At 32.8% G+C, this 14,867-nt stretch overlaps 1 protein-coding gene and 1 long non-coding RNA gene across 2 annotated transcripts; one reads left to right on the plus strand and one right to left on the minus strand.

Moving 5' to 3' along the window:
- The first annotated feature begins 767 nt into the window (after positions 1 to 767).
- On the plus strand, positions 768 to 4,008 carry LOC125208541 (IQ domain-containing protein IQM2-like). Its single transcript, XM_048108177.2, has 8 exons — positions 768 to 960; positions 1,455 to 2,041; positions 2,147 to 2,212; positions 2,302 to 2,390; positions 2,472 to 2,562; positions 2,647 to 2,886; positions 2,966 to 3,067; positions 3,162 to 4,008. The coding sequence occupies exons 2-8, from the start codon at positions 1,493 to 1,495 to the stop codon at positions 3,747 to 3,749; spliced, it is 1,725 nt and encodes a 574-aa protein (XP_047964134.1). The 5' UTR covers positions 768 to 960; positions 1,455 to 1,492; the 3' UTR covers positions 3,750 to 4,008.
- Positions 2,576 to 3,658, minus strand: LOC148932431 (uncharacterized). Its single transcript, XR_016134933.1, has 2 exons — positions 3,528 to 3,658; positions 2,576 to 3,448 (listed from the first exon to the last, which is right to left on the minus strand). It is a non-coding gene; the product is annotated as an uncharacterized LOC148932431 (long non-coding RNA).
- Positions 4,009 to 14,867: the final 10,859 nt, after the last annotated feature.

A 14,867-nucleotide genomic window follows, 5' to 3' on the forward strand; every position in this document is an offset into this window, starting at 1 on the left:
TGTTTCCTTGGAATAGAACCCCTTGTATTTTGAAATATTTGAAAAAGGAGAAAAAAAGACTTGGTCGGAAACCATAAAAAACAAATTATAGTGAAGAAGAATACCGCTACTTTAGTTTGTTGAAAATAATTTTTATAGATAGGGTTTAGTTTTCTAAATAAAATAATAATAGTGAGATAGTATCATCTTGGATTAAATTGTCAGATTATTTAGTAAGATGAGTTGGTTGTGACTCTTCATCATATAACTATTTATGTAGGATTAAGTCATGAAATTCAATATCATGAACCAAACATATACAAATTTAATAGCTGGATATAATCTTGTCAATCGAACATTCTCATAGTGAATAATGCAAAATAATAAAACGATAGAAATACTCCCTCCGCCCCGAATAGGAGTCCCATTTTTTCATTTTAATTCGTTCATTTCCTTCATATTTTATTTTAAAACTAATATATACACGTGGGATCTCTATTCAATTAATTTTTTTCCACCAACTTTTTTAAACATTTCTTAAAACTCGTATCGCTAAAAAATGTGACTCTTAATGGCGGATGGAGGAAGTAGTTAAGAATGTTGAAATAAGACCCTCTTACTAAAAGTGATCATTTTACCGTAAAGACTAATTTTAAATGACATAAAATTGAAAAATAAGACTAAAGGGTAGTGAAAAGATAAAAAAAATGGTCAAAGGAAAACATCCTACACAGTATTTGAAGGTGTATGCCACGTGCTCCTCTACACGGCTACACCCACCACTGTACAGCTCTGCTCCGTCGATATATATATATATATATAGTTATATACACTCTCGCATTCGCAGAAGCCCAAGAACAAAGCTACATTAAGCGTGTAACAAATCAGATACCAATAAAATCCCTCTGAATTTGAGACCCTTTTTGCTGTTTCTTGATTTAATCTATTTCTAGATCCACATCTACCTTCACATTCATTCAGGTACAAAGATTTCTCCTTTTTCCCTTTCCTTCCAATTCTCGCTGACAAAACTTGAAATTTTGGATTTCCATCTTCTCTGTTAAGCTCAATCAATGAGTTGACATGGTGCTTAGTTTTGCATTTCGCTTTCTTTTTTGTGAATGGGCTTTGTGTTAATCGTTTTTAACTTGATTGAATATATCTCTTTCAATTCAATGTGTGTTTGTCAATTGAAATATGGTTGAGTCACATTGGGTGTTTCCTGGTTTGTATATGCAAAATTGCTCCATATCATTTTCCCATACTCATTAACTGTTTATTGAAGTGTGTGTGATTCACAAACCAAATCCAAGATAATATATTGCTCATGATTTTTGTGTTTTGATGTTATAACTATGCAATGATGAATCATGTTATGGTTTTGTTTTAATTTTTGAACTCTACTACTTGTTATTTAACTGAAGGGATTGTTGGTTTTGTTTTGATTTTAAACTGAAAGAATTGCTCATCAACAGGTCACATAAAGCTATCTTTTTTCCATCATCCAAATTGCATGGGGGTAGCTTGTTCATGTCCACTTAGTTTCTTCTTTGATTTGGAGAATGGATATGAGTCAATGGTTGCAAATTCATTCAAACTAGAATGTGATGAGAGGAACGCACCGGTTCGGTCTTCGAGCTTTAAGGGGAAGCTTACCGAGCCTGCAAGACTGCAGTCATTAGGCTCAGGGAAGCTCTTGAGAGAAGGATCTCTTAGGTTTAGAGCCAAGAAAGCTCAAATCATTGAGGCTCAAGCTGCAGATAGTCTAGAATCGGTTGGTTTCTTGTCTAGATCGGGTAGCTTGGTGAGGAATACCACTCCACATTCCCCGATCTTGGACCCAAGCAGCCCCAAACACGAGGCTGCTATAAAGTTGCAGAAGGTTTACAAGAGCTTCCGCACGAGGCGAAAGCTTGCTGATTGTGCTGTCCTGATTGAGCAGAGCTGGTGGAAGGTGTTGGATTTTGCAGAGCTCAAGAGGAGCTCCATTTCCTTTTTCGATATTGAGAAGCACGAGACAGCAATCTCTCGTTGGTCAAGAGCAAGAACAAGGGCTGCCAAGGTAATTTTGCTTGCTGGCATCATCACTTGCTTCTTTGTCCCTTGTTCTACACCAAGGAATTTGGTAATCACATTTGATTTAATTTTGTTTCTTGTTCATTTCCAGGTGGGAAAAGGCTTATCACAGAACAGTAAAGCTCAGAAACTTGCGTTGCAACACTGGCTTGAAGCTGTAAGTATGCTTGTTAGTTGTTGCTATGGTTTTTATATGCATTAGCAATGAGGAGTAGATGCTGATTTCGATTTTATGCTGTTTACTAGATTGATCCACGACACCGTTATGGCCACAATCTGCATTTCTATTACACGAAATGGTTGAATTCTCAAAGCAAAGAGCCCTTCTTCTACTGGTAAATAATCTCTAGAATCTGAAATGCTTGATGACATTTTCGCAATGTGGTGAAGCTAATGAAATGATTGCAATCGCGCAGGCTAGATATTGGAGAGGGGAAGGAAGTTAATATTACGGAGAAGTGCCCTCGCTCTAAGCTTCAACAACAGTGCATCAAGTACCTTGGACCGGTGCGTTTAAACATATTTGAAGCTTGATTTTTATTAACATGTTCATTGAGGATATTGTAGTAACCTGTCATTTGTTGTTTGCAGAGGGAGAGAGAGGATTATGAAGTTTCAGTGGAGGATGGGAAGCTCCTCTACAATAAAACCGGAGAGCTTATCGACACCATTGACGAACCAAAGGGTTGCAAGTGGATCTTTGTCCTTAGCACATCCAGGACCTTATACGTGGGGAAGAAAAAGAAAGGCTCATTTCAGCACTCTAGCTTCTTGGCCGGAGGAGCCACGCTGGCTGCTGGGAGGATAGTAGCTGATAAGGGCGTCTTAAAGGTATATCTTCGTATCTGCTAGCGCTGGATTCTTCTTTCGCCTTGATTATTGAACAATGCTAATTTTCGGATATCAACAGGCGGTCTGGCCTCACAGTGGACATTACCGGCCTACAGCCGAAAATTTTCAAAATTTGTTGTCATTTCTCACGGATAACGATGTGGATCTCGATAAAGTTGAGGTAAAGACAAGACAACCAAGCCTAATTGTATGTTAAGTTGTAGATTTGGTCTCATGAGTTTTATGCTGAATAGTGTTGATTGCATTGTTTACAGTTTGATTCTGTGGATGATGAAGATCAAGATAGAGTAGGGAAGCATACGAGAAACATCTCCTCCGGAGACGACTTGACTGAACGAGAGCAACTGGATATGGAAGAACACATTGTGGAGCACTCCAGCTTTCTGAAGGTTAGCGCGGGAGTGGGAGAAGAAGGCGTTAAATTGACTAAGTTGGACGCACGAAATAGCTCCAGAAACCTTACTCTCGAGATACCAAGTAGAGACGAAAGGCTAAAGGTTGAAGTAAAAAGCTTCATCCTAGCTGAAGAGGAGATGAACATCTGCGAGGAAGAAGATGAGACGATCCCGGAGGAATCCATTCTGAAACGAATCAACTCGCACAAGGGAATGAAGTCATACCAATTGGGAAAGCAACTGTCTTGCAAGTGGAGCACGGGAGCTGGACCTCGGATTGGGTGCCTTAGAGACTATCCGGCGGGGCTCCAGACTCACGCGTTGGAGCAACTGAATCTATCTCCAAGAAGCAGACGCCGCCTCAGATTTGACTTCCCTTCTCGCACAACGACACCAACCGGGAGCAATCTTTCTCGGGCCGGCCTCGGATGCAGTTCTAGCCTCTAAAGCCACTTTTTTGAGCACTAGTTCGATTCTTTTATTCTTTTTCTGTGAATACAAAGGAAAGAAATAGGTGGTATAATATTCAATTATTCATTCATAATGTTGCATACAGGAACGTAATTATTTTCTTCTTTACATCCCAAGAAATGGGGTGAATAAATCATACTATGAAAAGATCCAATTTTTATTCCCTTTTCTATTTTCTTGTGTTTGCATATTTATTGCTAATCAAAGTTGAAATAACATTCAAGATTGCAAATCATTAGAGCTTAATACAATGGCCATAGTTAGGTAATTTGAATAGTAGCCGATTCCCACCAAAAACCGATAATAGATTAAAAAAAATGAATACCCTCTCACAGCCTTTGACTGCTACAACTAATCTGTGCTGGTGCAAGTAAACGCGTTTCTTGAGAAACCACAGCAAATATTGGTTTTAAATATTGAACCTTCTTTATGAGTTTTCGACATTTCCCAATCTCATTGACTTAAATTTTTGTGATGGAATACTTAAATATATATACTACGGTTAACAAGACTTAAAATTAAAATACTGATACTTTTTTAATTAGCACCATCCGCAAATTTCTACTCCCTCCGCCTCCCAAACTTTATTCCAATTTGATCTGGCGTGGGTTTTAAGAAATTATTTAATTTTGTATTAAAGGAAGGTATGTATTAAAATAAGGGTCCCACATTGAAGAGATTGAGAGTTAGAGTGTATTTAATGTCTATTTTTGGTAAGATTTCAAGTAGGATGAACTAAAATAATAAAATGGGATAAACTTTGGGGGACCGAGAGAGTAGTTGTTTCATCCGCCATTCTAGATATTCCAAGAGATTCAGTTTTAATAATATTATAACCTTCGTTTGAAATAAATTGCGCAAATTTTGAGATCTCTACGTAATAGTGTATTTCTTTAATTTTCTTTTATGGAAATAATGTACCTCATTTTGCATGCCTTTTTATTATTAGGGACATTGACCCCTAATATTATGAAATTTTCAAAAAGTTGCTTTTCCCACAAACTTTGAAATTGATAAATAATATCACGAACTTTACCCCGAGTTTGTTATTTTCCACCAATAAAAAAACTCCGGCAAATAATATCATGATACAGATTTTTTTTCGTAATTTATCGACAACAACTTCGAGAGCTTCAAGTTTTTCAATCTTTGAGAATATTTTTCTTGAAACATACCTTCAAAAATTGTTATTCAATCTATTAATATAGTTGGACTTTTTTCATTGATGAAAAATAAATAGAGCTATTTTTCTCGACTAACAAAACACATTACCCATTTTTCATTTAAGGATATCTCACACTAAGGAGTGCACTATATTTAGGATATGAGCATTTTTTTTTATTATAAAAACAAACTTTATTAGTGTTTTGAATTTCTAATAAATTATACTCCCTTCGTTTCATAGTAGTTTTCATTTTGGACGTTTCATAATAGTAGAGTCTTTTCATTTTTTAAGTAAACATTTTCTTATTCTTACTTTTTCCTCTCTCATACTTTATTAATATCTTTTTTATTTAATATGTTACACACTTTTTAATCTCCGTGCTGGAAAAAATGATACCACTGCTATGAAACGAAGAGAGTAGTAGTAATTAATATATCATGCTTTTAAATTAATCTTATAATTAATCTTTTTTTGGAACGATTAAATTTTTTAAAGGATTATTTGCTTGTAAATACATGAACTTTCAACATTTTCTGCTTTTTCCCCTGAACTTTTATTTTTGAATGTAAATACATGAACTTTGAATTTTTTTGATTTTTCCCTCATCAAAAAATTTTAGCAAAATTAAAGCTGATTGGAGTACACTTAGGATATTACCATCTACGAGGCAAAAGGTGGAAAATCAATATAACAAGTTATTAGCCTGTAAATACATCAACTTTTGATATTTTCTGATTTTTCTTCAAACTTTTCCTTTTTCTAATTTAAATGTATGAATATTGAGAATTCAAATTTTTTTTTTCCAATAAACAATTTCAATTAAAATAATATTTACTAATAATTTTACCCTTTTCCTAAATTGTAACTTTAGTTGTTTTAGACGATAAACTAATTTAATTATATTAAACTATCTAATGTCTTGAAATTTGTATTTCCAATTGCATTTGATTAGAATGATGATTGTTTTCATTTTTATATACTAATGCTTTATTTTCATAATATAAATGATTATGTAAAAATTTACATCTATTCAAATTTTATTTTGATTATATAATTTTTTTATTTAAATGATGTGATTTTAAAAATGTTATTGAAATGGAGTATTATTTTAAAAAATTCACTCTCCATAAATTTTGATATATATTATAAATTAATATTCACACCTAAATTTAAAAAGTGCTGGGAATTAAATAATTTAGAACAAATTTATTGTTGGGAGAAAAATTATAAATTTTCAAAGTTTAGGGGAAATTCTAGAAAATCTCAAAGTTTGGGAGAAATTTTAGAAAAAACGGAAGTTTGTGTATTTTTGAGATTCAATACTAGTCGCTTTTTGCCACGTTGGCACATCCGGCGTACACGACTACACACCAACTTCAATTTATTGAAAAATTATGTTTTGGGGTAAAATCAGAAACATTGAAAGTTCATGTATTTATATTTAAAAATAAAAGTTCTGGGAAAAAGCAGAAAATATTTAAAGTTCTTGTATTTACGGGCAAATTATCATTTTTTAAATATTTTATATTGTGCTTTTGAATTTATCAACCATTCAAATTACTTTTTATCTTATAAAGTGCCATTAAATTTTAAAAAAATAATTATATAAATTGAACGTTTGAGACAGAAAGAACAAATTAAATCAAAACATACATAACTGAAACTAATACTCCAGTAGAATATCGAATGAAAATGATAAGAAGTCTAAAATAAAACGAGACACAAAAATGAACTTATAATCAGAAGTCCACACGCAGCTTCTACATCATAAATTTTGAAACCAAAGGTTACGGGCCGAACTCCAATGTCTGGGCCACATTTGCTTGGGCCAATGATATAGCTACAAATGTATCAGCATTATAAACTGATTAACGTTGGTAATTACCAAAAAAATAAATGGATTAACAATTTAAATTAGTTTAGAATTAATATAAATTATTGACTACACATTTAAGTACAGAAGAATAATAGTAATTGAATTAATGAATTTATTGGTTGAACATGATTTAGTTTTATGTAATAAGTATGCTAGTTTAATTACTTGGTTTTAAAACTATAATATTTATTGACCACTTTATGTTTGTATAGACCGACACAATAAATGTAGTTCTTTCTAGTGATATTAATGTGGTCATCGACCAATGCAGATGTTATAGTAAAATATAACTGAATATCAGACCAGTAATTTGATATAATGTCATATTTTATGCTTGGGACATAATTGATGTGAGAATTACATTTTTATGGTTTTTTTCCTTGGTTTTATGCACTTTTAACTGTTTTTATAGACTCACTCCAATCGCTTTTACAAGACCACAATGTTTTCATCTTCGAAAGAGCTTCGTGTGGATACCTTGTACGCCTCAATCAGAGAACAGTAGCAAAAGTTATGATCGTTTTATACATGTTGCAGTGTTGTAGCAGAAAATTCGAGATTTGGAGATACTTAAATTCTTTCCTACTTCAAATAGACTTCAAGTCTTCAAAAATCCAATTCTATTAGATATCAGTCTTCTCCACATTTATAAAAAAGGTCTATTGGGTTCATAATTCTCATTTCATATTTTCTTCCATTTTTTCTCTCTTTCTTTTATTCTTCCATCTTTTATGCCGCCAAACGGAGAACCCTAGGAATCCACACAAGAAAGGATTAAAACAGTCTTTATCTTATCTATTAGGATATTTTTCATTGTGGCTTATGCATTTATTTTTCTATATCAAGTCATGTGACTAATTTTCTGGACTACTCCTAGCTTAAGTAATACTCTCTTCATCCCACAAAGTTTGTCCCACTTTGACCCAGTGCGAGTTTTAACAAATTGTTTGACTTTGTATTAAATGGAGGTGTGTAGTGGAATAAGAGTCCCACATTAGGAGATTGAGATGTGTATTTAATGTCTATTTTTGGCAAGATTCCAATTGGGACAAACTTTGTGGGACGAACGAAAATGGTAAAATGGGATAAACTTTGCGGGACGGAGGGAGTGATTGTTTTGAACTCTATTTCTTCGGGCGGTGAATTTCCTATATCTAATAGTTTAATTCTTTTCTGTGGTGTTTGTTTTTATTTGTATGATTTAGCATGCGACTTTTGAATATAGTAGTTGCCTTACTTCCGATGTCTCTTCAACTCGGAGTAAGGAGCAAATAGTTAAAAAAACTAGGGCTAAAATTGTTTAGAGGATAACTTAAGGATCAAGGGTGTTTACCCGCTTTAGAAATTAATCCGGCCTACTGCCCTACATAGCAGGGGCAAAAGGTTAGTGAGTAGAGACTTTGAGATGTGCTCAACTTATCTTAGTCATACGATTCTCTTACAAGTGTTTAGCTGTGGGTAAGCGCATAAACACAATCCTTATCTGGCTAGAATGTCTTAGGAATGAATTTGGTTAGATTAGTTGAAACAAATCTGAATCAAGTTAGAAGTTGAATCAAGTTAGAAGTAGCTCTTGTCATATTTGGTGATCTATTTGTCTAAGTTTTAATACTTGAGTGAACTACAAAAATAGTCCTTAGACTATGCGTTTATCTCGTCAATGAACCATGGACTTTAAAAATATCCCCAGTGAACCCTAGACTAAGCGTTTATCTCGAAAATGGTCATTTTTCACTGTTTCATGACGAAAATACCCTTTTGGGAGGTTTTGGGGGGTTTGGGCAATTTGGTCTTTTTACATTTTAAATCTGATATTATTTCAGTGATGTACTAAATATGATATTATTTCAAAATTATCATTTTTCTTCCTTTTTGTCATCCTTCACTTTGTTTCTTTATTTCAATATTAGATTTAATTTTTAAAATTAAATTTTAAATTTCAAATTTTAAATAGCAATAAATTTTTTTTATTATTCAAATTACTATTAAATAACAAATTAATAGTTTTAATCAATATTTGATAGTGTCTAATATTTAATCAATAAGGTACGACGACACCTTAGTTTTAATCATAAATAGATCATATAACACGATTTATTCCGAAATAAATATGCATCTAATGTAAGACTAATATAATTTTCGTTTATTAATTCGAAAACAATCAAAATTAACTAGAAAATTACAACAAAAAAATTCTCCTATATCAAATATTTAGTAGTATCAAATTTTTAGTCAACTTCATAATATTTTTAGTCAAATTCTCCTATACATTAGATGCATATTTATTTCGGAATAAATCGTGTTATATGACCTATTTATGATTAAAACTATTAAATATTGATTAAAACTAAAGCGTCATCGTACCTTATTGATTAAATATTAGACACTATCAAATATTGATTAAAACTATTAATTTGTCATTTAATAGTAATTTTAATAATTAAAAAAATTTATTGATATTTAAAAATTGAAATTTAAAATTTGATTTTATAAAATTAAATCTAATATTGAAATAAAGAAACAAAGTGAAGGATGACAAAAGGGAAAAGAATGATAATTTTGAAATAATATCAAATTTAGTAGTACATCACTGAAATAATATCAGATTTAAAATGTAAAAAGACCAAATTGCCCAAACCCCCTAAAACCCTCCAAAAGGGTATTTTCGTCACGAAACAGTGAAAAAGGACCATTTTTGAGATAAACGCTTAGTCCAGGGTTGTCTGGGGATATTTTTAAAATTTAGGGTTCATTGGCGAGATAAACTCATAATCCATGGACTATTTTTGTAGTTCACTCTTAATACTTTTATTTTGATTTTGTTTCTATCCTCAACTTATCACAATTATTTTTTTCGTTTTTAGTTGTTTTCTGAAGCTTTTTGAAAGGTTACGGTTTATGTTCGTAGTGTGTTCAGAAGGAAATAACAGGTTCCCTAGGTCTAGCAAATCCACTAGATCACGCGGTCTAGGAACTCGTTGGTCGCAGGAAATCCTGGTCGTCGGACACACAGAGCACTTCTTTCAAAAAACCCTCAACCACTTTACTAAACCTAGTATAGTGAAGTAGGGATCGATCCCACAGAGAAGGATGCGTAATACTCATGTTCAAGGATTTGGATGTGTTTTTGGTGTTGGCTGCTGCCACACATTTTTTTGTTGGGTTGAGGAAAACAAATTAAACTTGACTTGGGAATCTTAAAAAACTCCTAAGCTAATAGCTAGACCTAGGTGAAATAACAAGAAAAACGTTGCGAGAAAATTAACTGTTCGATCACTAGAATCAAGAGAACTACTCTACTTACCTAGACCTAGGAAATAAACGAATTGTGGGGACCATGACTGAAAAAGTAGAGTACGGACGAAAAGCTGGCAGAATAACTAACTCTAGTACTAACTAACAGCGACATCATCTTCTACAACCAAATTGCGTAAAAACTCATAAGAAAATCAACATGAACGAAATCAAAACAGAGCAAACTAGATCTAAGTCAAATTTATGCATAATCAACGAAGAACTGAACAGATCTGCAGGCGCTAGACGAAGTAAAACAGAAAACAAGAAGAAAACTCAAATCCATCTAACAACTTCCTTTCCTCACTTCGGATCCAACCTCAGACGCTAAATCCACTCCGGATCCAAGCGTCCGACACAAACTCCAACCAACAGAAATACTTCATCACTTCCGATTCGAACAACAACCTCCAATCAGTCAATAAACCTCAGATCTATCACCGAATTCCCATATCAAACACCACAACATCAAAATAAAACAGAGATCGACATAATACTTGTAAAAATAAACTTCCAGCAGCGAGATCTACGTAAATCAACTTAAAATATCACAGCTAAACACGATTCAACAAAGCGAAAAGATAACAAGTAACATCAACAGCCAAGTCGACTCCCAAAAGTGAAGTTCGACAGCAAAAAGAGTAAAACAACTGAAATTAAGAGAGATTGTATCTTCGTCCACACTCGGACGGTGTTGCAACTGCGAAACTTCTAAAGAAAAGTAACCCTTAGTACCCGACTACCCCAGATCTCCCATTCCCAAGTGTGTGTAATGTGTGTGAGCTAAGAAGAGAGTGAAAAAGTGATATGATGTGCGTTGCATGCTCTTCTATATATAGGCGTTGGAGTGGGCCCAGTGAGGTATAGATAGACTTTGATGCCCTCAGCTATTGACTTCCTCTGTCACGCCTTCTTTTCTTTTAAATCCTGCTCACTTTACTTCATTCCTTCGCTAGACCATCTCCTTCAGCATTTCCTCGATCTAGCGATTTTTCTTCACACACCTGGCTTAGGAAACGTGTTAGACCCAGCAAATTATAACGCTTTTCACCCTATAACCGATGCATGAAATTAGCCTTATCACTTTTCATCCAGATCACATCCCTGTCAGTTCGACCCGTAAGTACTATTTCTTACACTGTTCTCTCACAGTTTAGAAGTATTTTTAAGATATTTATTGTTTGTTTGTGATTATTTGTGTTATATCCTAAAATTCACAACAATGAAAATGTTAACATTATTGTGAGTTAATCAATACAATTAACTTTTATTTGAGATACAAATGTGATCTTTACGTCATTTTAAAAAAAAAATTAATTTTAATTTTATACTCCTATGATTAGATAAAATATTGAATTTAACTAATAAATATTTGATGGAACGAACAAGTTGGTTAGGCCAAATTCCAACGATTGACTATATTGCATACGCTTGGTATTAAGGCTGAATAGGGTTGAGTATGTCTTAGACACATATCTTCTTCGTACAAAAATATAATTTAATAATTGTTAATTGTTATGGAAGATGAAGTTAGAAGAGTAAGAATATTATTTATAATTTAAAATAAAGTACAAAAACGTCATTGAGCCAAAAAAGTGAGAAAGAACAATAATGTCTTAAAAAATTCAAAATCCTTCTAACGATATTAGATATGGCGGATTGTTGGAATGAACTTAGTCTGATCATATGAACTTTACGAAAATGAACTTAGTAAGCTCGGGCCTTTAAGAAAAACCTTCCGTGTGTTACTGTGATGACATGATAATAACTTTTTCTTATATGTGTATATCTTTCGGCAATGTGTTCATTGAGTACCTCGTACTCAGCCCTGCATGTATTTCTAAATGTGTAGGTTGAACAAGTGATGAAATGGTGGCTGAGTGGAGTTGGTGGTCGTCTCATCTCTTTTGTAGGATTTTCGTGGCATGTGTCTTCATACACATGACCATGTGATTTCAACTCCTTCCGTTGTGCATGCTTGTAGTATTTTGTAATATATGGGTCGTAAGAACAATGTTTAGTATCGGGTGACCTTTGATGAACACTCTTTGATTTTATGATCTTCCATGGTCTTGTGAACCTCTTTTACCATATTAAGGAGTATTTATGCGTCTTATTAAAATTTCTTTTATCCCCTTTTTGTATCCCCTCTTCTTATTCCCCTTCCCAAGTCATGAATTACCAAGTTATTCTATCCTTAGCAATGTGCGGTCGTGACAGTATCAGCCATATGGGAAGGGCCTTGATCGGCTCATTCTCTGCAATGGAAGGACAATCCCAAGGTCTCTCGATCAGCCCTTCTATTGCTAATGCTCTAATATAATTATTGATATCCGAATTGTCCCTGAGAAACCTCAATTCTTATTTCTTCGTGTGAAAATGAATCTTAGCATAATTCAATTTCTCCTTAATTTGTTTGCATATACAATAGAGAATTCCTCCAGATTTTGTCGACAAATTTGGTGAGAAATTCCGACAAGATGCAGGATAATGCGAGGGGAAAGAGAGATGAGTTGGGAAGTTGGTGTGAAGAAAGTGAATGATTGTTGGTTTTTGGAAATGGGTTGGCCTAATTTTGTACAAGAAAATTCCTCACAAGAAGGTGATTTTTGTGATGTTCCTCCCCTTTTTATCTCTTCCATTATTCCATTTCAATCGTTTTTCTATGTGCTCTCATTATATTCCTTTTGTTTTATTGATTTTTGAGCGTTTGTATTTATACACACATTTGTGTTCTGACTTTGCAATGGCGGGATGATTTCGAAGATGGAATTTTTAATTCTTATTTTTACAACTTTAATAATTGTGTGTGTGAACTGTGAACTGCATATGCTTTTATGCTCTGTTTACATTATTTTTTCTTTTAATACTGCTACTCTTAATAGTTTGATCATGGTTGATCATTGTTGATAATCAATCGTGTTGTCTATGTTGTTCTCCTTGCAGGTCTTTATGGTGGAAGTGATGTATGTTTTGAAGAGTCGAGCTTAATTATGTGATTATTTTTTACTTTTCTTCATGTACTATTATAAAGTGTCAAATGTATAAATTTTTCATGTAGTACTCTATATGAATATTAGGTTGGTGGCAACTCTTATTCATTTGTTTTTCTTGGACATGGTATGGGTGGTAGATGCGGGGTATGTTATTAGGGTATGCAACCAGTTTTTTTTGTTTTTCGGCTAAATGCATGCATATTAATATCGGTTGTATATTCCACGTTATTGTGTTGTATTTTTGTTGATGATTTTGATCGATTTGGCTATCTTCTAATATATATTTATATATTGTTTTTATTGACATGTGTTTGTGATTGATCTTTTGTAGTATGGATCTAAAAGTGATTTAAATGATACGTGATTTGTGTGCAATTTTTGGTTTATAAACTTATTTGGTTATATGGGTTTTATGGGTAGAAAAAATTGCTATTGTATAAATTTGTGATTTTAGAACTTGAAATAATAATATTGTTTCTCATTCGGTATATGTTTTTTTTTCTTTGTTTGATTTTATATTTTTTAATAATTATTTTTATTTTATATATTTATGATTTCAAATTTCATTATATTTTTATGAATTTATAAAATCATTTTACAGCATAAAATAAGTTTACCTCAATTCTGATTTCTTCGCGTGAAAATGAATCTTAGCCTTTTATTTTACGACCGGATGAACTAGATTTATTATTACTAGTTATCAATTTAAGATTGTACTTAGCAGACTGTAAGTTTTGTGTCTTACATATGTGACATGTGATAGAATCCTAAATAGAATTGGATTTTAGTATAATACATTATTTGGTTTAAGACACATTTTACCCTAATTAATTGACTATCAATTAATTATTGTCACATATCAATTAATTAAATAATCATATTATATTTCTCCAAAGAGAATATATGTTCATATATATATATATATATATGTGCCGATTGATTGCCAATGATTAGAAAAGATTGATTACATAATCTTTTTATGGAATGAATATTCATTCCCTTGGCCATCAAGTAAAGAATCGTGCATATTTATCATTAAGATTTGATTAGAATTGATTGTGATCAATTAGTAATATTAATAGACGGAAGATTATATTCTTGGTCAATAAGAAACGTATTTACTAATTATTTTGGGCCTCTTTGATGGAAAGGGCTTTTAAGGTTTCATAATTAGGGTTTCTCCTCTCTCTGCCTATAAATACAAGTGTGGTGATCCCATCAAATCACACACATTAAGAGAACACATAAACGAGGGAAAGAGAGAGAAACAAATCCTTGGAGTTGGAGCTGCGCTACTACGCCAAAGAAAGTCCAAGGAAGTTCTCTCCGTCTTCCCCAATCGCTTCCACTATGGATCGCCAAGGTATATTTCGATCCTATTATGTTTATGGTTTTACGTGAAATACATGATGTTCGAAGATCTTTCTTTATTTATATTCAATTATGTAATTTTGAATAGGGAAATTGGTCTCTAAAACCATGAACTTTGCCCAAAATTTGGTATTTCCCATGTACTTTGAAATTGGTATATAATATCACGAACTTTGCATTTTGTTTGGTATTTCCCACGGCATGTTTATTACTATATTTGACTAACTTACGAGGCTTTTATCATACTTGACACAACTAAATCAACGTGGTTTTCAACATGACTTTTTATGCTACATGTTATGAACTTAAAAAGTGGTTTCAAATATTATAAAACATATCACGATTGTCTATGTTAAATAAGATTTTGATGAAAATATCTTATTTGAGTGAGT

The sequence above is a fragment of the Salvia hispanica genome, chromosome 2, assembly GCF_029641045.1.
Source record: "Salvia hispanica isolate PSC_SH4W2 chromosome 2, Shi_PSC_v1, whole genome shotgun sequence".
Taxonomy (NCBI): Eukaryota; Viridiplantae; Streptophyta; class Magnoliopsida; order Lamiales; family Lamiaceae; genus Salvia; species Salvia hispanica.